Source organism: Podarcis raffonei, chromosome 17 (assembly GCF_027172205.1).
Source record: "Podarcis raffonei isolate rPodRaf1 chromosome 17, rPodRaf1.pri, whole genome shotgun sequence".
Taxonomy (NCBI): Eukaryota; Metazoa; Chordata; class Lepidosauria; order Squamata; family Lacertidae; genus Podarcis; species Podarcis raffonei.
This window is the reverse complement of record NC_070618.1, coordinates 337,637-365,605: the sequence shown is the minus strand read 5'-3', so window position 1 is coordinate 365,605 and position 27,969 is coordinate 337,637. Positions and strand designations below refer to the sequence as shown.

General features: G+C 45.8%; 2 protein-coding genes across 2 annotated transcripts in view; one reads left to right on the top strand and one right to left on the bottom strand.

The window, feature by feature from the left end:
- The window catches only part of LOC128404693 (NADH dehydrogenase [ubiquinone] 1 alpha subcomplex subunit 1-like), a 118,227-nt gene that overhangs the window by 82,772 nt on the left and 7,486 nt on the right, over positions 1-27,969 (top strand). The gene's annotated exons all lie outside the window — the stretch shown is intronic.
- On the bottom strand, positions 10-18,047 carry ATP1A1 (ATPase Na+/K+ transporting subunit alpha 1). Its single transcript, XM_053370481.1, has 22 exons — positions 17,940-18,047; positions 15,735-15,794; positions 14,081-14,284; positions 13,342-13,455; positions 13,059-13,193; positions 12,823-12,940; positions 11,031-11,299; positions 9,739-9,937; positions 9,066-9,175; positions 7,845-7,979; positions 7,040-7,232; positions 6,475-6,650; positions 6,046-6,182; positions 4,940-5,090; positions 4,612-4,780; positions 4,079-4,233; positions 3,311-3,434; positions 2,057-2,202; positions 1,808-1,938; positions 1,043-1,144; positions 727-818; positions 10-305 (listed from the first exon to the last, which is right to left on the bottom strand). The coding sequence occupies exons 1-22, from the start codon at positions 17,967-17,969 to the stop codon at positions 277-279; spliced, it is 2,979 nt and encodes a 992-aa protein (XP_053226456.1). The 5' UTR covers positions 17,970-18,047; the 3' UTR covers positions 10-276.

Here is a 27,969-nt window from a genome sequence, read left to right as displayed (position 1 = left end):
ACACAAACATCCTCTTATGATCCATCTTTATTTGTAAAAGTCCAGATATAAAATCTCATTGTTTCTTACAAAAACAAAAAGGCACATTTAAAAACTACTCCCGCCTTCCACTCTCACCCCTGGACTCTGGTGGGCACTCCCCTCCCTCCCCCATTCCATGCTTCTTCTAGCCCTCGGCCAATCGCTTCCACCCTACAAGGGTTCCATCTTCCTGCATTCCAGAAGCTCACACAGCGGAGAAGTGTCAGAGTGCAACCAAATCTGGCCAGTAGAATTCTAGTAGTAGGTTTCCTTTTCCACCCAGCCTACAGAGAAAGAAGGAAAAAAGATCCACATCAAGCTGGGTTTCTTCTTTCTCAAGTTTGCTGCAAGTCCTCAACATCAGATGCAAAAAGTTAACCTATTCTTCTATCTAATGCCTCTGACCGATGTTAATAGTTGTAAACTATTATGCCTACAATCCAAGCCCCAGAACATCACCTTGAGGGCTTTTTCTCCATCTTGGCTATGAAATAAGGTAGCGGAATCCACATTTAATCCACCCAACGAACCCCTCCAAAATTGTAAAAATGCTTGCAGCATCTATGCATGGACTGTACTGCTTACTGGCCAATGCTAAATTACTTTGAGTGCCTCATATAACAGCCCCCCTCACGCTGCCAGACCACCACCACGCAATGTATGCACACCACGCAATAATAACGTTGCCAGATTGCAGACTCTTACCTCCAGGGCTGCGTCTGATGATGAGTTTTCTCACTTCATCATACACAAAGATGAGGAGAGAGTAGGGGAAGGCACAGAACCACCATGTTGGTCTGCAAGATAAGAGTTCCAGTTTTAATACATACTTGTATGAGGTTTAGATGAAGTCTTCAAAAACAAGTGCTAACGTACAATTTAGGATAATCCCAGGTCTTTAAAAACAACAATGACTCAGTCAAGGAATTAAGAGTGGTAGAAATTACAGCAAGACCAACCACAGCAACAGGGGCAAAGCTCAGATAATGATCGGCTTCAGGCCAGCTGGTTTCCTACTTACTTGAGCGGATACATCCGCAAAGCAACATCCATTCCGGGGCAGTAAGAGAGGAAAGCAGCCAGGGCCGTTTCTTCAAAGAGACCAAATATCAAGATCTTGTTCCTGTGGAAGTTTTAAGGAAAGTTAGCCCTCGAAGAGGTAAACCTTTCTTCACAACCCTGGTTTCCGAGTGGAAATGAGCACAACCTACAGGGCTCAAGTTTTTATATTTACACTTTACGTTTACTTTTTTCACCCTTTCCTCTAAGGCGGTGTTTCCCAAACTTGGGTCTCCATCTTTTTTTCTTTTGGACTACAATTCCCATCATCTCTCACCACTGGTCCTGCTAGCTAGGGATGATGGGAGTTGTAGTCCAAAACCAGCTGGAGATCCAGGTTTGGGAAACACTGCTCTAAGGTAAGCCTACCCTGTGGGGTTTGTTGTGATTGGAAAAAAGAGAAGGGCAGAACCAGGGGTACTACCCGATAAGGCTGAAAGTCAGTGACTCTGACCCAGAATCCCTCAGGGAGACATGGCTGCATAGGGATTTGAACCCTGGTCTCTCAGGTCCTAGACCAACACACCAACCACTCCAACACTGGCTTGGTTTGGCAACCTGGTTTCCATTTCACATGCAATCGGGCACACACTGCGTTCAGCATCGGCAGCACAGAGCTATTCCCATTTCAATCTCAATCTATTTTTGTCTCTCCCGAAAGGCTCAAAAGCCAACACACAAAAACTAGCTGCTGGGAAAGGGGGGTTGTTGGCAACCCACGACTCACTTCATTCCTTGCTGGAAAACAGAATTCCTTCTGGTCTTGCAGATAACCAAGTCTGCCCACTGCACCACCACGATGCTAACGAAGAAAGCTGTGTGGCAAGTAAACTCCACAATTTTCCTTTGCTCGTAAGTCTAAGGGATTAAAGCAGAAGAGAGACTGTTTTCGAACTTCGTCCTTCCTACTTGTGGCCATCCATAATGCAGCTAACGTAACTCTTTAACAGTCCTCTTAAGCTCTCTGAAAACTCACCCACTGCTGTCCGTAACTATCCTCCACATCATTGATCCACCGATCATCCCACGACACTCTAATCCCCAGCAGGGTGGACGGCAAGAAGCCGTTCTCTGCAAGGATCACGAAGTAGGTGAAGAAGCCTCCCAGGGCCTGGATCATTCCTATGCAGGAGGAGCGGGAAGACGGGGAATTAGTTCACCATGGGCAACTGCTAGAAAACAACGCTTTGAATTGAGAAACACCTGGGACACCCATGCGGAGGCCTCCTTTCAGCCAATCTTCAAGATAAGAAAGTGAAGCCACACCTGTGCTACAAAAGCTCCAGTTGCCTTTGCACTGAGCTACTGCTCTGATGATCTCAATGTAGGCAGAGCACACAAAGGCTACGTCAGCTATCCCCATTCTCAACTGAGACTTCGCTGTGCCCCACCAGGTCTGCAGCACAAGAATGCACACCTTCTAAATTTCTGGCCATGCCTGCTTTCTTCATCATCCTCTGCACTTGAGGACCAGCTGTAGAGGAGCCAGCTGCTTCTAAATTAACACTTCTGAACTGTGTAAGTTAAGACTACCAGGAAGTTTGCAGCTCTATGTGATTCCGCCCTCCCTCCTCCCACATTATACAGTCATACCTCGGAAGCCGAACGCCTTGGGAGTCGAATGCTTTCGCTCTCGAACGCTGCAAACCCGGGAGTGTGTGTGTGTGTTCCGGTTTGCAAACGTTCTTTGGAAGGTGAACATCAGGCTCTGCTTCCAACTGTGTGCAGGAAGCTCCTGCAACCAATCGGAAGCCGCGCCTTGGTTGTTGAATGTTTTTGGGAGTCGAACAGGCTTCCAGAATGGATTCTCTTCGACAACCAAGGTAGGACTGTATATTTTAAGCTCCTAACTGGCTAAAGTAAGATTACACAAAGCAGTCACCTCCCAGTAGCAGGTCATGTGTGAGGGTCCCTCCCCGCTGAAACAACCTCTTTCCAGTTTTGACTATGGCCCCCTCTGCCCCCTTTCCTCCCTTGCTCAGGATACAGCAATCGTCCACACACTGCCAGAAATGGCACAGGGGAAAGGCTAAGCTGCAGGTCCACACCCCAAGCCCTCCATTGTACTGTGCCAAAAGTTGGATCTCCCACTTCTCCCACATGTAGGAAGATTTCATGCGCCTTGACTGTATGGACCCCTCAAACAGCTTCCAACAATACGGAAGGGCCAAATTCCACCGTATGCAAGCTGCAGTCAGTCCACCTCTGCGCCAGCCAACTGCTTCCTTACCGATCTGACCGTAAGCCATGCTGATCAACCTTTCATTCACCAGTTTGTCTGTCTTGGGGTTTCGGGGCTGCCTCTTCATGATGTCGCTTTCTGCCTGCTCATACGCCAGAGAGATGGCAGGAACCTTGGGAGGGAGAGAGCATTAGATATAACTTCACAAGTTTCATTTCCTGCATGAATCTGTCTTGCCCATGCCAAAATAATGGTAAAAATACAAGGGGTTTGGGGAGAGGGGGAAAATCAGTCTTCCTAAGCAAGCATTTTAGAAGACCTGTGCAATATGAACAAACACCTCAGGAAGGATGTAGGCTTTGGGTGCAAAAGTGCTACCAAAGTTTTAACAAATAATAAACTACACCGCCTACCAAGTCAGTCTCAAGGCAGTGAACAATACATTTTAGAAATATAACATCCACATTGGACTCAGTCCCCTGCTCTGCACTGATAACCAGATCTCCACAGGCTGCAGCACTAAGGCAGCCTCATCTGGGATAGGCAGGGGATGAGGCTGTTAATGTCAGGGTCATGGGTTCGAATCCCACGTTGGGTGAAAAAAAATTCTGCATTGCAGAGGGTTGGACTAGATGATCGTCATGGTCGCTTCCAACTCTACAGTTCTGTGGTTAGTTGATTGTAAAGATCGACTAGAGCAAGAGGGAGGAGTATGCTCCTTCAAGTAACTTGGCTTCTTCAAGTTGTTTAGGGCTTTACAGGTCAGAACCAAAACCTTATTTATGGCAGAAATAAATAAAAAGATGACTTACTAACCATATCAGTCCCCAAGTCAATACACAGGATGGTGACTGTACCCAGAGGCAGGGGAATGTTTGCAATGATGAAGATGAGGAAAGGCGTGATTTCAGGGATGTTACTGGTCAAGGTGTAGGCAATGGACTTCTTCAGGTTATCAAAAATCAGGCGGCCTGAGACAAAGGAAAGGGGAAGAAAAGGACTGTCTTCACAAGGTCCCCAGGACTAACGTCCACACAAGCCACATAGACAACAGGTTTCATTTCACACTGATGTAGATAGGAAAGAAATCACCTCAGCAGACTAAACTTAACTGAAAGCAAAAAATAATCTAGTGCTGAGGAACAGGAGCTGATTCCACTTTGGTGGCCAGCATTCAAGTCCAAGGAAGCTTTCAGCACACGCACACACACGCACACACAAATGTGGAGCCCCAGGTATTGAAAGTTTGTGGACACCTGGAATTTGACATGGGATGGGAGGAAGGAAAGGGAAGCGCTCTGCTCCTTGCATTCAGAACACCAAACCAGCCACAGGAAGGAGGAACTCACCTTCCTCGACCCCAGTAACAATGGAGGCAAAGTTGTCGTCCAGCAGAATCATGTCAGCTGCCTGTTTGGAGACATCAGAGCCGGCGATACCCATGGCAACGCCAATGTCCGCCTTCTTCAAAGCAGGGGAGTCATTCACACCGTCTCCTGTGACAGCTACAATGGCACCCTGGAAGGAGAAGAGGGGAAGGAAAAGGACCTTCAGTTCCCAGATCCAAGCTGCGCACACATTGGATTAAGCTGGAATAGCCCCTTTTCTCCCCCCACTGGGCTTCACCCCCAACCCAGTTTAGCACCATTAGCTTGAATGAGGGTCCCCTGGGCTTACCTGGCGCTGGCAGCCTTCCACAATGATGAGCTTCTGCTGAGGAGAAGTTCTGGCAAAGACTATTTCTGTGTGGTGCCTCAGGATATCATCTAGCTGCTCACTGGTCATGTCCTTCAAATCGGAGCCGTGAATGACACAGGCTTTGGCATCTCTGGGATTTAAAAGAAGAGAGTTTTGAGAACTCCTAAACGTTACACCAAATCCTGCCCCTTCCCCCTCCAATGTGGGCCTGCTATACTTCCAGACTGACTCTCAACCAGACCTGGGCTGCTAATCATGTTCATGGTTTCAGTGAAGAGTCCACTTGGAAGACCAAAGTGGCAAAATGCAATATTCTCGTATAAATCTACATGGCGCCTTAACACTCTGGGCACCTTATACCTCAAGGGCTAGCCAATCCCTTGTATATGCCTGCCTGAACATTGAGTCAATGGTGGTAGTCCCCAATGGATGAGTCATGGTTCATATCCACCAGGAACTGATGGGCGGGGTATAAATAATAAATTATTATTATTCTTCAGTATTATGGGCTCAACTTCTGGCTGACTTCAGCAGGCTCCTCCCTGTTGAACTTCCAGTGCCTTCAGAAGACTTATTACAGACACAGCTTGGAAGTCCATTCAACTTCCAAGGCATGGCTTCCGATTGGCTGCAGGAAGCTCCTGCAGAAGCCCAGCAGGACGTTCAACTTCCAAAAGAATGTTCAAAAACCGGAACAATCACTTCTGGTTTTCGGTCGTTCGGGAGCCGAGGTACGACTGTATTATTCCAGAAGGCATTTTAACCAAAGCCTGATTTTGCAATTTTCACTGAATTTTATGTTTTCTGTATTGTATTTCTTACACACCACTTGCATGACGATTGTAGCTGAGAGGTGTGTGTGTGTGTATAATTTTATTTAAAATAAAAAGATGAAGTCAGCTCAATTGAGAGATGAAGCTGCAACACAGCTTGCCCAACATGCTGTTTACCAGTTTTCTTCACATATCTCTTAACACAGATACTTGCTGTTCAAATTCTGGAATTTACAAGGCGACTGGCAGGACCCCCCACCCTCCCTGAGACAAGCTCTACGGTCCGTTTCCAGCCAGACGGCTTCTCAGTACCTGGGGTTGACCTGGTTGACTGGGATGTTGAGGCGAAGAGCAATGTCTTCCACAGTCTCGTTGCCCTCAGAGATTATGCCAACACCCTTGGCAATGGCTTTAGCTGTGATTGGATGATCGCCTGTCACCATAATAACCTGGAACGCAAAACGGGGCAACATCAGTCTGTGGCAGCTAGAAACAAGATGGAGGGAACCCATCTCTTCAAAGTGCCCCTGTCCCTGAGCAGAGAGGCTAGTGTTGCAGCAGTTTATTCAAGAGGTAGGACCACCACCAGCAACCATGTTTTCACACTTGCTTTCGAGATGGAAAAGAAGTTGACAGCTTTCCCTGGACTGAACCTTCCTCGGCACACAAATAAAGCCCCTTTTCTGTGTTCTTGGGTGTTGTGGATTTGCTATTTTAGAGTGGCGGGGAGAAGTGGCTCACCTTTATTCCAGCACTTCTGCATTTGCCCACGGCGTCGGGCACAGCAGCACGAGGAGGGTCAATCATAGAAATCAACCCAACAAAGCAGAGATTCTCTACCGGGAAGTTGACTTCATCCGTGTCGAACTGGAAGCCTTCTGGGAACTGCTCATCGGGAAGAGCCAGGTGGCAAAAGCCTGCCGACAAATCCAATTGAAATGATTTCACATGCTCTCTTATGAGGGGAGCAGGTGCTGAGCCTGGCTATTTTGATTGCTAAGATGCCCAACAACATTTGAGAAACCCTTGTGGAATCCGGCGTTTGGTCTCTTGGGGAAGCGAGTGGAAAGTATTATTCAGAGAGAACCGGATTCTCTCCTTCTGTGTGAGGCTGCAGCAAGCATTGAAAGCTTACAACAAACAAAACCTGACCAACGTTTCACGTCATAATCTATACCAAGCTACAGAGCCCAGCATGCGTTGCTCTCTTTCACTCAAACGATTTGCAAGTGTGATTTCTTGGCTGCACTAAAGCAAGTACATTATTCTAAGACAGACCTGGAAAAGAGTCCACAGAACACCTTACCTAGCACTCTCTCCCCCAGGCCTCCTAACTCCAGGTAGGCATTCTGAAACGCATCTTTAGCTTCCTCATCCAAGGGCTGCTCTTTCCCATGGATCAGGATGGTGCTGCAACGGTCCAGGATTCGCTCTGGGGCTCCTTTCATCACAAGCAGGTACCGCGATTCCGATGTGTTTGCATTATTGTGGATTGAAAGCTGCATTAGAAAAGCGTTAGAAAATTGATTTTGGGGGTAGCGTGGTTCGGAACACACTACAAAGTTCTACACAGCCTCAAACATCTACAAAGCCGCATCCTGACTGGCATGGAACGAAAACCGCACCAGAGTTAAATACAGAACCAACCTAGCTGTCAGGGCAGATGTCAGGAGCAGTAACTCACAAGGTATGAGTGAAGTTAACTCTTCATTCAAAGAAACAAAACATCTCGGCCTCCCCCCACATTCTTCCAGAGCACTCTGAGACTGATGCCTTCTCTGTCTCCGCTCTGCGCTCTTCATCCCTCTGTGGGTTCTGGGAGATCAGGGAGGTGGGGAGTTGGACACAGCAGGAGGGGGAGACCCCCTGGCTTTTTCATCTCTCCCTCTTGGCCCCGGTCCTCTGCCTCTGATTCTGGGCTGCTCCCTGCCTCTTCCTGCTCACTACACTCTGTTGCCTCTTCAGCTTCCCTTGGGTGCCTCCCCCCCCCCCACTCCTCGGCACCTGGCCAGTTCATGACATCAGCCCAAAGTGAAAAGTTGCCACGTTTGATATAACAGCTACAGTTTACGTGAAATGTGGTGGGCGTTTTGTGAATACCACGTTCTTACCTGGTATTTGTTGGTCGAGTTGAACGGTATCTCCACCACCTTGGGGTTTTTCTCTCGCAGTTCCCTGACTGACCCACAGCAGAGTTCAATGCATTTGAGCAGCGCTGATTCAGAGGCATCCCCTGCCACGGACCTCTGAGAAACAAGAGAGGGGTTCACAGTGAGTAGGTGATGAAGCCCTTGAAGATGAACCTCCCTCCTTTCCGATTTCCCCATTCTTTAAGGTAACCCAGTGGCCAAAATAGAGGAAGTTGCTTTACACACAGTCAGTACTTTGGTCCATCTGGCTCAGTATTGTCTGCATTGAAAGCGAGGAGCATTGAGAAGTCAGACAGAAGACTTTCCTGAGCCCCATCAGGAGATGCTGCTGGGGACCGAATTTGGGAGTGTGCAGAGCACATGCTACGCCCCTGAGACACAGGCCTCTCACCAGGTTTCTCTTCAATAGGGATACAACCTTTTTAGAGGAAGGGACTACTTCCGAAATGGTGACACAACAGAATGTATTGAGCACAGCTGCTGCCCATCAGGGAAATAAACTGGAGATACTCAGAAATAAGTTAAATTTGCTCTGCTGGTAAAAAGAACACCTATCCAGTGATGGCCAAACTTGGCTCTCCAGCTGTTTTGGGACTACGATTCCCATCATCCTTGACCACTGGTCCTGTTAGTTAGGGATGATGGGAGTTGTAGTCCCAAAACAGCTGGGGGGCCGAGTTTGGCCATCACTGACCTATACCTAAAACCAGCCCTGCATAAGCAAGGTCAACACAGACCAGCAGCTTGATGATGATAATAATAATTTCCTGGCCTTGCTGCTCTCCCAGAATTGCAAAAGGAAAAAAAGGTGAGGACGTTTTCAAACATTTCACAGACTGATCAGTATGGCAAGCACAGATTGTACAAGATTATTTAAATCACACATCTGCGCTATTACGTTCTTTCTATTCCTAAGTTAGCGTAGGCCTCCTTCAGTTTACTTTTTTGTTGTTACAGCAATCCAGTGCTTCTGGGCCATAGAAGAATCCACAGAAATGTCCACTGACAACTTGAGAATAAAGAAAGGTTGCCATTCTGGCCCTGGAGGTGCTGCAGAGCTGCCTCTGCCTTGGCAGAAGCCTGTTACCCCCCCGACTGCATCCTCTTTTCTGAGGCTTTCGCACGGAGGGTCAAGCGGAAGCAGTGAGCAGCCCCTGTGGTGAAGCCGGGGGATGAACTCACCTTCAGAATGGGAAGGTTTTCCTGGCCGGCCTGAAACACAGCCCGGTTGCAGAGTCCAGCCACCTTGGATAAAGCCGTCCAGGTGGGAGACGTCTTGTCGAAAGAGGCACCTGTGGAGGGGGGAAGCAGCAGGGATGTTGTCAGACACAAAACCAGATGATTGGCTTTCTCCCATTCCCCCCCAGCCCCATTTGTCACTAAGTGTGAATTCGTGCATACAACAACTGCGCAAATCTCCTGTGCATGCTGGCAATTATGGATGGTCCGCACAATACTAAAGTGGCAGCTTAGGCCCAGCCTGGGAGATGCCACTAACTGAAGCACGAATCTCAGGACTTCTGGGTATATTATATAGAGAGTGTGCTGAATAACGGCTGGTTTTTATTCATTTTTTCAAAGGCAGCATGGGCTTTCTAAACACAGTAAATTAATCTAGAATCCAGCTTTCTTGTGATTACACAGCCAAGAATGCTCCTTCAGTCAGGCTTTGAATGTGTTTCTCTTTGGCTACACTGGGAACACAGAAACGATTTCATGCAATGGTAAGAGCTTCTGTTGTAGAGCCTTATTAACACTTTGGGGGGGGGCATGCTGATTTACGTGTTTTGACTACCAGCAAGAGGCAGCCGTACCACAGAGCTTATTTATTAGATGGAGAGAGCAGCCAGCTTACCACTTTGGTTTTCTGTGGTGTCGGCCTCATGGATTTGGTTATCAAACCACATGTGAGCAACCGTCATGCGGTTCTGAGTCAAGGTGCCAGTTTTGTCAGAGCAGATTGTCGAGGTGGAGCCCAGAGTTTCCACAGCTTCCAGGTTCTTCACCAGACAATTCTTACGGGCCATGCGCTTGGCAGTTAATGTCAGACAAACCTGGAGAATGACAAAGAGAAAGGCTTGCATACAACTACCAAGGAAGAGGGGCAATTTGGCTCTGGAAAGCAGGTGGCCGCCCATCTCTGCAGCAGTTCCCAAATAATAATAATAATAATAATAATAATAATAATTATTATTATTATTATTATTATTATTATTTATACCCTGCCCATCCGGCTGGGTTTCCCCAGCCACTCTAGGTGGCTTCCAACAGAGTATCAAAATACAATAATCTATTGAACATTAAAAGCTTCCCTAACAGGGCTGCCTTAAGATGTCTTCTAAAAGTCTGGTAGTTGTTTATTTCCTAGACATCTGATGGGAGGGTGTTCCACAGGGTGGGCACCACTACCAAGAAAGCCCTCTGCCTGGTTCCTTGTAACCTCAATTCTTGCAGTGAGGGAACCGCCAGAAGGCCCTCGGTGCTGGACCTCAGTGTCCCAGCTGAACGATGGGGGTGGAGACGCTCCTTCAGGTATACTGGACTGAGGCCACTTAGGGCTTTAAAGGTCAGCACCAACACTTTGAATTGTGCTTGGAAAAGTACTGGGAGCCAGTGTAGGTCTTTCAAGACCGGCATTATGTGGTCTCGGCGGCCGCTCCCAGTCACCAGTCTAGCTGCCGCAATCTGGATTAGTTGTAGTTTCCGGGTCACCTTCAAAGGTAGCCCCACATAGAGCGCATTGAAGTAGTCCAAGCGAGAGATAACCAGAGCATGCACCACTCTGGCGAGACAGTCTGCAGGCAGGAACGGTCTCAATCTGCATACCAGATGGAGCTGGGAGACAGCTGCCCTGGACACAGATTTGACCTGTGCCTCCATGGACAGCTGTGAGTCCAGAATGACTCCCAGGCTGCGCACCTGGTCCTTCAGGGGCACAGTTACCCCATTCAGGACCAGGGAGTCCCCCACACCTGCCTGCATCCTGTCCCCCCAAAACAGTACTTCTGTCTTGTCAGGATTCAACCTCATTCTGTTAGCCACCATCCATCCTCCAACAGCCTCCAGACACTCACACAGGACCTTCACCGGTTCTGATTTGAAAGAGAGGCAGAGCTGGGCATCATCCAGATATCAGCACTGACTTACTGTGACTGTAGCCAGCAGCCCCTCGGGGACGTTGGCCACGATGATGCCAATGAGAAAGATAACCGCCTCCAGCCAAGTGTACTCAAGGATCAGTGAGAGGATGAAGAAGGAAACGCCAAGGAAGACGGCCACGCCAGTGATGATGTGGATGAAGTGCTCAATCTCAATAGAAATGGGCGTCTGCCCCCCTTCCAGTCCGGAAGCCAACGAAGCAATGCGGCCCATGACCGTCCGATCGCCAGTGTTGATGACGACACCACGGGCTGTGCCTGGAAAACAGTGGCAAAGTTTTAGCAGCCAAGTCTGCGGGCGTGGGAAAAACAACAACATGTATTTGTTCACTCTGTGTAAACGCAGTTCTGCATGTTAAGGTGGCACTGTAAGTTTGATGTAAGCAAACTAGATACTCTCACTGTCATCAAGAATGGTGGCATATGGGTTTTCACAAGAGGAACTTTATCAAGTAAACTTTCTTAGAAAAGATGCTGTTTGAGAAGCTTCACTGTGCATAGCTTCATAAAGCAGCTGGCAGCCCCTACCCACAATTAAAAATATATATATTATTATTATTACCCTGCCCATCTGGCTGGGTTTCCCCAGCTACTCTGGGCAGCTTACAGCACATAAACTATCATAAAACATCAGACATTAAAAATTTCCTGTTACAGGGCTGCCTTCAGATGTCTTTTAAAAGTCAGAGAGTTGTTTATTTCCTTGACATCTGATGGGAGGGCATTCCACAGGGCGGGTGCCACTACTGAGAAGGCCCTCTGCCTGGTTCCTTGTAACCTCACTTCTTGCAGTGAGGGAACCGCTAGAAGGCCCCCGCAACTGGACCTCAGCATCCGGGCTGAATGATGGAGGTGGAGACGCTCCTTCAGGTATACTGGGCCAAGGACATTTAGGGCTTTAGAGGTCAGCATCAACACTTTGAATTGTGCTTGGAAACGTACTGAGAGCCAATGTAGGTCTTTCAGGACCTGCGTTATGTGGTCTTGGCAGCCACTCTCAGTCCCCATCTAGCTGCTGCATTCTGGATTAGTTGTAGTTTCCGGGTCACATTCAAAGGTAGCCCCACAGAGAGCGCATTGAAGTAGTCCAAGTGGGAGCTAACCAGAGCATGCACCACTCTGGTGAGACAGTCTGCAGGCAGATAGGGTCTCAGCCTGCGTACCAGGTGGAGCTGGGAGACAGCTGCCCTGGACACAGAATTGACCTGCACCTCCGTGGACAGCTGTGAGTCCAAAATGACTCCCAGGCTGCGTGCCTGATTCTTCAGGGGCACAGTTACCCCATTCAGGACCAGGGAGTCCCCCACACCCGCCCGCCCCGTCCCCCCAAAACAGTACTTCTGTCTTGTCAGGATTCAACCTCATCCTGTTAGCCACCATCCATCCTCCAACCGCCTCCAGACACTCACCCATGTCACCTTCGCCTACCCCCTACTCCCCAAAGGGCAAGGTGCTGCACCTTCTTGACAAGCTGATGACAAAACAAATGTGGCTACGAAAATATTGGGGGCAGTTTGGGCAGAAATGTGACCATTCTCCGATTCTGGCTAAGATATGGATGGAGTTGGGATTCCCTTTGTCTGAAAGTGATCACTGTTCTGAGAGAACACAAATGCAAGGTTTTTGGCCGCACAAATTATCATCTGCCAGCATCATGGGCTAACAGAAAAGGCAGCTAATCAAGAGCTCCCCTTGTTCTGAAGGACCCATCACTTCTAGAACTCCTCACACTTCAATGCTCTGCTGGTTCATTTGATCATAAATTCCAAAGTGGGTATTACCTTCAACACAGTTGGTAGAGAAGAAAGCGATATTTCTAGTCTCCAGTGGATTCTCATTTGTGAAGTCTGGAGACCTGGTCTGGGGCTCCGATTCACCCGTGAGGGATGAGTTGTCCACCTGTGCGAGGAAGCATGTTGTTGAGAAAATGCACGAGAAATTGCACCCTTGTGGCAGGCCTGGTTACTCTGCAGGCTGCATCTCGGTCCCTGAAGTCTCACTGCATGCACAGACATACCTTACAACCATGAGCTGAAATAATCCTCAGATCAGCTGGGACTCGGTCACCTCCCTTCACCTCCACCAGGTCGCCAACAACCACCCCTTCAGCATTGATGCTCATCTTCTCCCCATTTCGGATCACTAGAGCTTGCTGCAAGAAGAAGAAGAAACAACACAACTTTCAACTTTACACCTGCCAACACCCATGCGTTGGATCAGCCCCTTCGCCTACCCGTGTCTCGAGACAGATGTATGAACAACAACAACCACCAAAAGCTGAACAAGCAGCGCTTACGTACCTGAGGCACCATGTTTTTGAAGGACTCCATGATCTTTGAACTCTTGGCTTCTTGGTAGTAAGAGAAGCAGCCAGTTATGATGACGACAGCAGAAAGAACAACCCCAAGGTACAACTGAAAGAAGATGCACACACTGCATTAGTTTTAGGCGAGAACCCGTGTCTTTTTTGAGTGACAAATCCTTCAATTCCCAAACAGTGGGCCTGGGGTCATAACATTAGTTGTATTCAGCATGGGGGCAAGTCAGTCACTTTGTCAGCAGTATGTCTCATCCTGTCCCATAACCCGGATAATAAGGTGACAGTGGAGGAATAAACAAAAGGGGAAAAGGAAAAACAAGAGGAAGTTCAAAGCATTTTCCAGGTCACAGGGAAAAAAAGACCAGCAACATGATGCAGACTGCCACTGGTAGATCACTTTACAAGAAGTGTTTGAAACAAAGTAGGCCGTAACACCAGTTAAGGCGTTAGAAACAACATTGTTAGAAAACAATGGAACTATGAAAGGCAGATATTGGATCAGACATAATGGGGAAACATGCTAATGAACACAAACCAAGAATTTAAAAGCTTACTACAAGCTCCTTCACATGATGGGAATCAATACTTCGAGTTGTGTCTGAATTGGGTCATATGGTTTAGATTCAAGTCAAACCTGCCATGCAGCTTAATGCCATAGCGAAGCCTCCCCAATTCATATTCATTCTCTCTCTCCCCCCCCCACACATTTATTAACTCACATTATCATTATTTGGTTCTTCCTCTGTCGCTGCTTGAATACCATATGCCAGAAAACAAAGAATAGCTCCAATCCACAGCAGAAGCGAGAAGCCCCCAAATAGCTGCCGACAGAATTTAACCCATTCTGGGGTGGTGGGAGGCGGAGTGAGCGAGTTGGGGCCATCCCGAGCCAGGATCTCTTGGGCGCGTGCAGGAGTCAGACCCTAAACACAGAGGTGGTGGAAGAAGAGACATTTTACAGCATCTCCCCTAAGGAACATCAAAGCAGGCTTTCCATTCCAACTACTGATTGTTTCTGAAATGCAATCGCCGCCGCCGCCGCCACTAGGCAATCTCTCTCTTGCTGGCCTTTCCTAAAAAGCTAGCTAGCTTGTTCCCTTATTGGAGATGGATTGGCTCCACTCTGAGAGACTTCCAAGTAGAGCTGTCATCTAATCAATTAACACTTCCTAAATTTGCAAAGGACAAAACAACTGAAGGAGGCAGAGCATAGTTTGCCTTTAAATGGTTTGCGTATATTTTCATGAGCAGCTAACAGGACCAGCAAAAGCCCTATGGCTTCCAACATCCCAGACCATGAGCCATGCTGTCTGGGGCTGGTGACAGCACAGCTATAGGAAGGCAGTGTTGGCAACCCTGGTATATGCAGGTGCCGTCTTAAAACAGACATTCTTGTGAGAGGGAAAGGGAAATGCCTTTGCCAAGATGGCGCCAGTCACCAGCAGGTTTTTTTTATAATTACTGATCCTAGAAGGGTTGTATCCAGCTACATCATACTCAAGAGCAGACTCACTGCTATCAATGGACTAAAATCAGTCATGACTAACTTGTTCATTGATTTCAATGGCCTGCTACAAGTACAGGTGGCAACCATTTTTGGCATGTCCCACTGATGCGTAATTGCTGACGAGCGGGTTCTTTTGGACCAGGAAGAAGGCGGAATGGGGGTGTGTGTAACACTTCTACATGCTCCGCCGCTGTGCTTGGGGGCCAGGAAAGCAATCCCTGCGTGAAATGGTCGCTACCGGTATGAAATAGCCTGATACATTCCAACACTAATACCGTATTTTTCCCGTGTATAAGACAAAAAAAAAAAAAAAGGTTTAAAATTGGGGCTCGTCTTATACACAGGTAGTGCTGAGAGGTGTTTTCTTAATTTGGAGTCCCCCCAAAATTTGGAGTCTTATACATGGGAGCATCTTATACACAGAAAAATATGGTAACTTTTTAAAAATGAGAGGATGAGCCCCGTTTAATTGCAGGTGGCTTTTTAAAAAGTGAAAATAAAGAGATTAAAGACCACAGCCCTTTAATCAAGCTTCCATTATTCTATCTCTTCCAAGCATGAAACAGCCCCAGCACAATTTTCCAGCATCGTTCGAGAAATCCCATGGCTCTTAAAAAAAATTTATAGCAGAATGTAAATGGCAGTGAGGCAAACAACTGCTAAATCTCAGAAACCATTCAGGAAATGGGGAGGTAACAACTTCTGAGTGGGACAGTCCAGTGTAGAAAGACTAGGCGCATTCAAATTGTGGCTAAAACATTAAGCATGAAGAAATTTCTTATTCACCAGGAGGGCTCTTTAGAAGGTTATTGCAAACCAGAATTGGGGGGCTGGGGGGGGGAGCACTCCATAGCTGGCCACCTTACCCGGCTGAGGTCTGTACCATATTTCCGATGAAGTTCATCCAGGCTGAGTTTGTGATCATCCTGCAAAGCAAAGCGAAGATTAGCAAGGCATAGGTGGTGATTTTATTTCACCCAAGAAATTCAGAAATTCTATGCCATGCAATTAACTTATGCAAAACACATTACCCCCAAAATGGTGACAACTGTTTCTAGCTTAAGTTTCATATTGAATGGGGTTTATATGTGGTAAACAGTACAAGCAGACATTCCAAACTGAAAAAACGGGAGAGGAAGGCAGGGAGGTCATGGTGGGCTGTAGCTTCCAAACTGCTAGTCTAAACTGAAAAGCAAAATAATAATACTAGATATGACTAGATATTTCTCTCTCTCTTTGGTGGGGATCCTAATGAAAACAGCAGGTTAAAAAAAATCAGAACAGTGTTTCTTAAACTTGAGTCCTCATCCGTTGTTGGACTACAACTCCCATCATCCCTGCCCACTGGTCCTGCTAGGTAGGGATGATGGGAGTTGTAGTCCAACAACGGATGGGGACCCAAGGGTGGGAAACAGCCCCTTTTAGGTTTGCTTAGCTTGTTATTTAAAACGCCTTTGTTAACAACCAATGTGTTTTACAGGCTGAAACCATGTATGGTTACTTAGAGGTTAAGTCCCACTGAGTTCAGATGAGATATACTCCCAAGAAGGCATGCAAAGGACTACGTAGGACTATCCAGTTGTATCCACTTGAGAATCCAGCTGTGCAACATCCTGGTTTTCCGAAACGCTTCTAGAGTGAAAGGCTAGTGGAGAAGACAATTCAACACAATGAGGAACCCAATCTGTGGCGATGAAGGTGACAAAACAGCAATGCTTCACCACCACTGAATCTTTAGAAAGCTGTCCAACAAAGCTTTTCTGAGTAGCTTTGCTTGCTCCAGCTCAGGCCCACAGGGAGCAATCCAAGAGCCCTTGGGAGGCCTGCTGTGGCGACTTTGCCAGACATTTCGAAGATAAAATCACTCCTATTGATCAGATCTCAAGTCCTACTTTCTAACAGCCAGCTGGGGATGTCATTAAAGCGTTGAGTCTAATTTGGGGGTGGGGATCTGTTTCAACTGCTGTTGCTTAAGGATAAATTACTTGGGAGGAATCAGGCTTACTGCTTGTGTACTCAGCCCTTGTCTATGGAGGACTAAACCTAGGAGAAGAGGACCGACTCTGGATCCAGGAGGTAATTAACGTCTACATGAAAAAGGAAGTAGCCCCAGCAGGCTTTAAGGAGGTGGCAGCAGCAGCAGCACATCTCCTTAAAAACCTTCTTAGGCCTCAGACGACTATGGTACCTGTTGTCCAGTCACTAATAGCCTCTTTTGGGGCTCGGTGCTTGAACAGATATACCAAAGATGGGGTCTCTTGGGAAACTCATAGTACTAAACCTCATTCCAGTCTGGCTCCAGACTAGGTTATGACACAGAAACCTCTCTGGTTCTCCTAACAAGCATTTGTCTACAGACAGCTTTCAGGGTCATGCGGCCAGCACGACTAAACCGCTTCTGGCACAACAGGACACCATGACGGAAACCAGAGCATGGAAACGCTGTTTACCTTCCTGCCGCGGCGGCACCTATTTATCTACTTGCACTGGTGTGCTTTCAAACTGATAGGTTGGCAGGAGCTGGGACAGAGCAACAGGAGCTCACCCCGTCGCGGGGATCCGAACCGCTAACGTTTTGATCAGCAAGCCCAAGAGGCTCAGTGGTTTAGACCACAGCGCCACTTGCGTATATTAAAATATATATTATAATTTACAATATACAAGAGAGAGAGAAACTGTATTTTGATGCCGGCACAACTACCAGATTTTATTTTTTTTAAAAAGAGGGTTGTGGGAAGAACAGAGCAACTGTCAGAGGAATGAGAGGCTTGAAATTTTAGGCAAGAGGACAATTTATAGAAGGTTATGGCACCACAGCAACTAGGCAAAACACTGCGCCTCACACTACTTTGTTACAAATTTGTTCCCAAATTTATTCCCCAAAATATATGATAGCTAGCCAATAAAGCCCAGGAAAGTGAATGAAGCTTGAATCTTATAGCTAAGTTCAGAGCAGGAAACAGGGCACATAACTGAAATTTAGGAAACCATCTTTGGAAAGTCTGAAAGGCCAACTCTTGCTTCATGAGCTGAGTCAACCCCACCTCTAGATGTCAAAAAAAGGTCCTTACCAGTGAAACTTCCTTTTTCAGTTCATCCATATCCTTTTCCTTCTTCCCCTTTTTCTTCTTGGCTCCATGCTCAGATGTAGCCGCAGGCTCATACTTGTCACGTCCAGTCTGTAAGAAAAGTCAGAAATCATTTGCCTTGCAATGAAACAGTCCATCCAGCTTCGTCATGTCAAATTCTGACCCGCCCCAGCGCCTTGAGCAAAGCGCCTTCACACCTCTGCTGCCAGGTACACCTGAACTGGTGAAATAACGTGCAGCAATTAAATGTGGAACCTGACCAGGGCAGATAAAAACCAATGATTTTTAAAAACATATATTTTTTAAAAATCTTTTTTTCTTTAAATTGGATTTTTAAAATAAAATGCTTTTGGAGGAAAAATATTTCTAAAGATAGCTTTCTATTTAAGTTACATTATAGTCCAAAGGCTATTTATCAGGAAATAAGGACTTGTTTTAAGTTTTTCATGTGTGCTAAAACTCAGTTAATTGTTTAACAACATCAGTTAACAAACATGGATACACATGCTATAATGTTATTGTTTCAGTTAAATAAATTGTTTAAATTGTTATTCAGGAAATGATTATTTTTCTCCTTGCAATAAAGTACAGCAGAAAAGTTGTCCAAATATAAACAGTTAACCTATTAAACCTCACAATAATTTCATAATTATCTGTCAATGTATTTCTAATAGTATAACCAAATCAGTAATTTTTGAGATAACTGTAAAAACTACTCTGAAATTTTTTTATTCCGAAAATGAAACCTTTATCTGGTTGTAAATATTAAGATTATACCAGCAGGAATGAGTCTTTCTGTAAAAAAAAAGTAGAAGATTTAAATCAAGTCTTACTGACTAGCGATTTAAATCAAATCCACCCTGAACCTGACAGATACAAAATGCTCTCTACCTTTCAGTTATAGGTCTCTCCATCAAAGAGAAATTAAGACCTGTCTGTAAGAATATTAGAAGCAATTATTGTGGGGACACTTGAATTCTCCCAAGCGCTAAAGCCTATTGAACATAGCTGGATTTACTTCTGAGTGAACCAAATTGCGCTGTAGGCAACACAAAAGCAACCATCACAGGGGCCAGAATTGTAACAATGACTTCTACCAGCTGTTTGCGGTGCACTTTGAGAGGTTTACAATTAGGTACAATTAAAAGCCATTTACAAATTTGAAATCCAAGTGGCAAGGGCAATGAATGAAAGCCTAAGATTCCACATAAAACCCCAATTTAACTGAATTTTAAAAAGGGAGACAAGCACATCTCTCACGGCAGATATTATTTAACAAATATACTGAGAGAACTCCTGGCCAATGAATCACACTCACAGGGACTCACTGCGAACTAAAAAACCCCTCCCATTTAGAAACTACCAGAGACTGAGTAAAAGCACAATGGCTCAGGTCTTAGAGGTTCAAAGTGGATTTGCACTAAGCCTGATATGGTTTATGTCAGAACTGATAGGCCATAGTTACGTCCATCCATCTGCTTGCAGGAGCTGCTGCATCTTTGATATTGATATTGATAATGAATTCATCAAGTTAACCTTTACAAGGATGGAAAACAAAAGCAGGCAACCTCCAAGACCATTTGTTTCAGCTCAAGTGGCAACTGTTCATCTGGAAGCTCAAACCATGATTTATGTTCTGAACTATGGTTAGTACAAAAGGTAAAGGGACCCCTGACCATTAGGTCCAGTCGTGACCGACTCTGGGGTTGTGGCGCTCATCTCGCTTTATTGGCCGAGGGAGCCGGCAGACAGCTTCCAGGTCATGTGGCCAGCATGACTAAGCCGCTTCTGGCGAACCAGAGCAGCGCACGGAAAGGCCTTTTACCTTCCCGCCGGAGCGGTACCTATTTATCTACTTGCACTTTTTGGTGAGCTTTCGAACTGCTAGGTTGGCAGGAGCAGGGACCGAGCAACGGGAGTTCACCCCGTCACAGGGATTCGAACAGCTGACCTTCTGATCGGCAAGTCCGAGGCTCTGCGGTTTAGACCACAGCTCCACCCGCATCCCTCTTGGTTAGTACAAACCATAGTTTAAATATGGTGCCTGAGTTGAGCCAATGTGAGCATGATTCTTTTTCACATTGCAGCAAGCCCCCTGTACGATATGTGCACTTGCATTGTCAGTCACACTGCAGGAAACCGGAAACATTCTTTAGAAACACGACATTCTGCATCCCGACTAATTCTGTTAAGAGCGTGGTCGTTTCTAAGAACATCCCATACGAGTCTTATCACAAGTTTAGCACAATCCATCCATTTCATGCTGCCACATCGTGGAACTGTTAGAAAGCTTTTTCCAAGGATTTATGGACTGGATAAACAATCTGACCATGTTTGGAGATAACAATGAGCCAGGATTCCTCGCTTGAGGAATTATGGCTTGCTTAAACCGTCACGGGAACAAGCAGCATGCAAGTGTGTACAGCCTGTTTGCTCCCACACTCCTCCTTCCTTCACACAAAGGGCAAATTGAAACAGGAATGGTTCCAGTGATCAAGCCAGGGTTTGTAAGCCGACAACAAACTCTGGATAAAGTAAGCACAAAACAACCACCACCAAAGAGCCTTCTAGGTCCAGAGACGACATGCCAAACGTCAACACCAAAGGATGGAGGCTTCTTAACTTAGTTAAGTGGGAAGCTAATACAATTCTCCTCCATCCTGCTTTTGTACTCAAAATATTCATCACCAGTATAATGAAGCCTGCATGGGGAACTTTTGCACAGAAACACCTTTTTAATATATGGGGGAAAGATGGTGATGCAAAGTGTCATTTCAACTACTTCACCTCTTGTCCGACAGTGGAGACCCAGCTCCCCAATCTTCCATCCACTTTGGGATACTAGGATGAGCACATGGAGAATCTCGTTCTACAAATAGAGAGATTCAATTAATGGTTCCAGTTCCAAGCAAGCAATTCAAAGGGGAGCCCCGAGAAGCTGGAAGTCTGAAACAGAGATTCAAGCTGCGCTCTTGTGAACACTTGCCTGGGAGTGAGCCCTTAGGAACTCCATGGGGCTTCCTGTACGCGTATAGGCCTGCAACGTCAATTTGGCACACCATTGCAATTATAATTGTTTTAAGCCACCCTGTACTAACTGTGCACATTTATAAGGTAGTAAATATAAATAAATACATCTGGATGCTGTACTTGCTGTCTTGTCTGACTGGATAAACTAGGCCAAGCTTTTCAATCAAGCTGACAGGAATAAACAGTGATAACCTGTTGATGTTAACTTGGGGGAAGTTTTATGCTTTTACCACAGCCCCTTTGGAGTTCATACAATTGGCAATATAGCTAAAGGCAAGCAGAGGCCAGAAGGCTACTGACAGAATTACGAGCTCCACATGTTGATTCTCTCAAAGTACCTAAAATCCTATGTAATTAAAGAATCAAAGAGTATTTTCCTCATACTTTTACAGTTCACTCAGGGCTCTGTTATAAAACTACAGGCTGCTTTTAATAAATGCAGTGGAGCTTTATCTGTGCAGAAGATGAAGCTGAGCTGAAAATGCTCAACATACTTCATATTTTCCCTTCTCTTTTTTTTTTAAAAAATGGGGGAGGTGGAAACAGTGAAGTCACTTAGGAAGGAAGAAAAAAAAACCCCTGTAGTGCCATTGTCAGAAAAAAACAAAACCCACTTCACCTCTTCCAGTCTCTTTGCTTTAAATAGCATTGAAATGCAAGAAATCTTAGATTAACAGCAGATAAGCCATACCAGAGACTGCTTGACACAGGCTGGCTTTCACTGCCCCTTCCGTTTCCAGCTCAAAAGGAAGTACAGCTTATAAAATCATAAAGAGGGTACTGAACACAAGCCCAGCTTTATTATTTCCATGCCCTCATTTCAAAAGTGGCTTGCACCCCCCCACCCCGCAATCCAGTTCACATGCCTGGAAAATTCTGGAATCCCCCCCCCCGCCCCATTTCTTTGTGAATTGCTGAAGTGGACTTAAGTGCTCTGCAGATTACATGCCAGGGCCAGCCAATTCATTCTGTCAGCCTCTCTCTGAGGCAGAGAGCAGAAAGAGCAGAAAACACACACTTCCTGCTATATATATATATATATATGTGTGTGTGTGTGTGTGCGCGCGCGTGTGTGTGTGTGTGTGTGCGCGCGCGTAGCATGGCGATGTCAGAATTTGGGCAATACCAACTTGCTTCCTCTCACCACTCACTCTGTTTGGAATATTGGGCACAATGAGATATAATGGATCAACAAGGTTAAGGCCTCAGAAATCCGCTTGGTTCTGGTAAATATACAGAACTCCAGGAAGTGCAAAGCTGAGCAGAAAAGAGAGGCTAGGATGTAACAGGTCAGGCAGAAGGGCTGCGCATTCATGCAGGTGAGAAAGGGAGATGGAGCCAATACAAAACAACAAGTATCACCCACTGGTGTTATTCAGATAGACAGGGAAAACAAAGGCAGAAGGCTAATAATGTTTCCATTTATGATGCAAATAACGACAGCAAAGCATCTTTCCAAGCAGTTTGAACAATCGAGTCTCTCAGAACAATCAGCATTTCAACAGGGATGATTTAAGCCACGGATACTGAAGGAGGCACTTAGTCATAGTAGATCTGTGACGTAAACTGAAATATTCTCCTATATACACACATATGATTATGAAATTCTTTCTGCACAAAGTAAAAATAGTTCTCTGTCAAAGATTATGCTAAGAACTTGTACAGTGGACGGTCGGGTTGTGAACGTGATCTGTGCGGGATGCACGTTCGCAACACACAGCGTTTGCAACACGTGTGGGTTGCGATTTGGAGCTTCTGCACATGCATGACCGCCAAAACCCAGAAGTAACCTGTTCAGGTACTTCCAGGTTTCGGCAGTCCGTAACCCGCAAAAACGCAACCTGAAGCGGCTGTAACCCGAGGCATGACTGTATTGTTTAAAGCAATACTAAACTGTTTACACTTTTGAAAAAGCTAAATATTGTCGAAACGCCCAGTGTTCAGATGTTGCGGTCTTACACATACTTAGCTGACTGCAAGCCGCCATTCATTCAATGGGATTACTTCAGAGTACAGGATTACATTGCAAGTCATGTTGGCTAGATATACAGAAGATGAAATATATAATGAAGAACATTATGCTTAGACATGAGGCGCAGCACAGTGAAGATGCTATGCCGTAAGCCAAGAGTTCTCAGCCTCAGCCTCTCATCTGCAATACAAAGTGGGTTGGTGTAAGAAGACTTATTAAGTGAAAAACAAGGATACTGGTGCTGCCTTCAGAAAGCAACATTTTTCTTCCTCCCTCCTTTCTGGGCTGTCTTTTGTAAATATGCCAAGAGCTTCTCCATATTTTGAGCCTTGTGCAACTAGAACTGCTTGTGCCATATCCCAAATGTAAGACAAAGCTGAGGGTTAGATAAGTAGGAGCGCTGCTCTTTTCAATCTGGACAAGATAAAAGCCAGAGTACATAAAACAAAGTCCCTGGGAATCTGCTCTGCTATTATAGTGACATCATTAAAACAGCATCTCAAGGGCAGCTGGAGCTACTGTTTCTGTGGCTGCAGGAACAGAACAATGCTTATCTTCCTAAGGCAACTCTCCCCACCTCAATCGCCATCTGGGATAATCAGTGCACCCCACAAGGGAAGTCGGACGCTGGCTGCTCTGGAAAGCCCAAACTGGCTAAGGCAACCAGCCGCCACCCCAATTTCTGATCTATTATTGCTTGAGAATGGCTACTGAAGGGAGTCTGAGAAACAACTGGATACTAGGAATCTGTGAAGAAAAAGGGACAGTGTGTACTACTTAGTATCTCTAAAAAGTCAAGATAAACCGCCCACACTCGACACACAAACAATTACAGTGGTACCTCGGTTTAAGAACAGCCCTGTTTACGAACGATTCGGTTTACGAACTCTGCAAAACCAGAAGTAGTGTCTCGGTTTGTGAACTTTACCTCGGTCTAAGAACGGAATTTGAACTGTGAAAGGGCACCGGCGGCAGAAGGCCTAATTAGGGAGAGCGCGCCTTGGTTCAAGAACGGTTTCGGTTTAAGTACGGACTTCCAGAACGGATTAAGATTTTAAACTGAGGTACCACTGTATTTGCAGTTTTGGTTGCTTCCCACCCAGGTTTGCAGGCAAGGTACGTCAAAGGAGACAGCTATTTCTTTGGCTTAGGGGAGACCCAGTTCTCACCCTGCACTCCGGGGCTGCCTACTTTTATCACCTAGAAAGCCTTTTTCAAGAGGAGTGAGCCCACTGCTTATGGAAGTGGTTCTCAAAGAGAGTGGAAGGGGAGGATGGCAAGTGTGGTGGGGAAATTCAAGGGAAAACAAAGGAGCATTTGCCAGGGTTCAGCCAGTGTGAAAGCAATGTTGCTGCACACTTGTTTTCATCAGTTTGGACGTGGATTGAGCTTCTGCACTGAGGCTAGAGCTCTATGAAGGGGCCAGCGGCTGCCTTCTGAGGAACCTGTGCCAACCCACCTCAATGTTTTAGTCACCCAGCAAAGGGAGAATTCGAACTGGATCCAGATGCCCCATCACCCAGCAATGGAAGGTTCACCAGTGGCCCTCCTTCTCCCAGCTGCCCCAAACAGGGGCCTCTGAAGGACCATATTGCTCTGTGCAAGAAGAAGCAGAAACAGCTTCTTCTAAAAGGAACAAAACCCCAACGTATTTCTTTTTATTTAAATAGTGCTTATTGGTGTAATGATCTTACATTAACCACTTTGTGAGGCCCCCCTGAAAATCAGTAATATAAACCTTAAATGAACATACAATTTATGTGGAAGAAGCAGTATATCCTCCAACCACTAGACAATCCTACCCAATTTGGCTACTATGCCGAGTCCACACTTAAAATTGATCTCCAACTTTGCTTCTTCTTAGACAAACCATATTTTGCTTTGCTTTAGATCTCTACCTTGTAGGGGATCATAATCTCCATTAGTGCTAGAAATAGATCTGAATAATTGCTGGCTTTTGTATTTCACAGAGCTGTCATCCCATCTTTGTTTCCCTATCCTTCTGGGAAAACTCAAGATCTATTGTGCTAGGCACAAACATAGTCAGTCTACAAAGAGTTTCCTTAACGTGAGGGCTGCCACTTACTGTACACAGGACTTGAGCCAAGCCCTTTTTTTCTCTTTCACCGTTCAGCCAATGGAAAAGTTCTGTGAAACTCAAAGAATAGCTCACTATTTATATATACATTTCAGTTGGTCCCAATACTGCTCTGTTTGCACCCATCTCTAAGCAGTGTTTCAGACAGGAGGATGTTGACAGCAGCCAGGCCAGTAGTATAAATGCAGAACTACAACTCTGTTTCTGTAAATTCATTCAAGGAGTTCCAGAACTGGATTCCGGAAAAACAACCGGACAGCAACTGCCTCTCTCACTTGACCATTTCAGGGAAAGACTGGCTAGTTAGGTAAGTTGCTCTCTCGCTTCAAGTCTGGCATTCCTTATATGGGGCATTATTGCCGGGATGAACCAAGCCAATGTTCTGTTTCCAAGACAAGGGATGGACTTCTCCAAAGAGCATACATAGCTAACAAGAGGCTGGCTTGATCTGAATGGACTACTGGGGCGTGAGGATGAAATAATTATGCCCTGATTGACAGCTATACCACAATCTGCACCCTCCCCAGCCCTCGTCTTGCTTGTTCCCTCACCCTGGAAAACATGAGGCCAAACCCATGTGCCTGACATGACCGACTCCCTTTTCCTGGGATTTTCCATCCCTAACTAATCCACCAAGTCTGGTATATTTCAAGGAGTTATTTGAATCCTGTTGTATTTCAAGTAATATTCAAGCAGTGGCCATGCTGGTGGAGGAAATCTGCCACGGGTTGGGAAAGCTCACTGTGACATGTTTAGTCCTGGAACTGAGGAAAGAGGCGGATCTCGCCCCCTTCTCCTCCTTGAAGGTCTTAGATACACACACCATTTCTTACGTATCAGTCATGCCGCTTATTTCAGTTGGAAGCTTTTCATGAACAGGTTTTCTCAAGTCAACTCACTGGCTCACCTGCTGCTTGAAGAGCCTCTCTCAGAGGCCATCCTGAGAGCCTGCTCCCTCCTCACTAGTCCTACCATTCTGAACTTTGGAGCATACAGGAGCTGTGCAAGAGACTTGCTGCTTTGGCCTATTCCAAATTTCAGCATGATGAAAGACATCTTCTTCCTGTCCTCAAATATTCTCTCGCAGGCACAGTGCCCTTGGGGAAAGTTAGGAGTCACTGGTGCCCATCTCACAGACTGGCTAATAAAGCCAATTCAAGATGGGTTCCGGAGTGAGTCACAGTCATGCTTATTTATTACATTTCTATCCTGTCATTCCTCCCAGAGGAGCCAAAACGGCATATTTAGCAGATCATAGTCATTGGCCGTAAGCCTCTGTGCACAGCAAGCTTTAGTTGCAACTGGTGGCACACCCCAGCAACTGTTGTATTTCTCTGTGCAGAAATGGAAAACAACCTGCATGTTGCTACACAAGGGAACAATTAACTGGATTCAGAGCAAGGTCATAGAATTGTAGAGTTGGGAGGGACCATGAGGATCATCTAGTCCAACCCCTGCAATGCAGGAATCTTCTGCCCACCACGGGGCTTGAACCCATAACCTTGAGATTACGAGTTTCATGCTCTACCTACTGAGCTATCCCTCAGTCTATAGCAAGTATATGAATGCTTCTCATGAAATCTATATTTACTTGTTCCAAGCATTTTCACGTCATTAATTTTTTTAAAAATGTAAGTACAAGAGTTATAAACATACACACATTTTGCTCCTACCTACTCAGGTTTCTGAAAGTAAACCAAGTCCAAAATGGGCCAAGAACATCAACTCCAAATCCACAACTGCCTAAGCTCAGAATCCAAAACAATCTAGGGTCACAAGGAAATCAATTATTGTGGGTGCTCAAATTTTTGCTCCCACCTTTTGCTATCGCAGCTCTGGCTAGAGCCACAATGCATTCTGTTGTGGAAGGGAACCCAACCGCGAGACTGTGCACGGTTTTTGAAGGTCAGCATTGGAAAAGGGGAAAGAGCAATTTTGTGAGTTCCTGGTATGTGGGAAAGGAAAACAGTAGCAGTACAGTAAATTTCCACACTGGCATGTCATGAATCCCATAAAAATGCTTGCGACATCCACACGATTATAGAAGTGATAACCAGTCTCATCTCTCCAGGGGCTGCAGGGTTGGGGGGGTGTTTCTGGACTGCTGAACACCCCAGTTTTAATCTCAGATAATACTACTGGTACGATATAATACAAGTCCAAAGCCTTTTGAGACAATAAAAATTCTCAGAAGAAGTCAGCAGACCTTGATGGGGCAATGGAAAAATTTGCCCTCTCCTCCTGACAAGACCCGTAGCTCGGATAGTACAGAAGTCTTTAGGAGAGCCCTAAAGTTCTGGAAATTAAAAGGAAACACACACTGTGGACATTGGCAAAACTCTTTAATCACTGTTGTACTCTGAATTTTGCTCCATAAGCATAAATTTGAAGGATTAAACGGGATCTTAAAATGTGAATGCTATCAGACTTTTAAAAAATAATTTTTCCGTTTCATGCATAAATGCCACAAATAACAAAAAAACTCAGATCCCTTCAGGATATCCATGTTTGGTGTGGATAAAGGGATCTATAGTACAAAGCAACCACAGTTACCCCAGTGCTGGATAGTTCATCTCTACATACATCCAGCAATGGTGAAAGAAGCAACAGCCAACCTGGGAACTTCACGCAGTTCTTAAACCGAAAATGGCGTCCGGAAGAAGAAAATGTGTGCAGGCTAATAGACACAACTGCAGTTGGAATAGGAGCCCCTGTTAACATCCACAGTAATACTCTGGAGTGTAAGCAAGTTAAATCTTGAAGCTATACTAGAATCTCCGGTTACATAAACACCGAATCCAAAGGTATACCCTGCTCAAAAAAGTAACAAAACAGGTTTGAGTAATTTTCCATTTTTCTTGTGTTGAAATATCAGAGTCACTGTGAACGGTGTGGAAGGGTGTTTTGTTTTT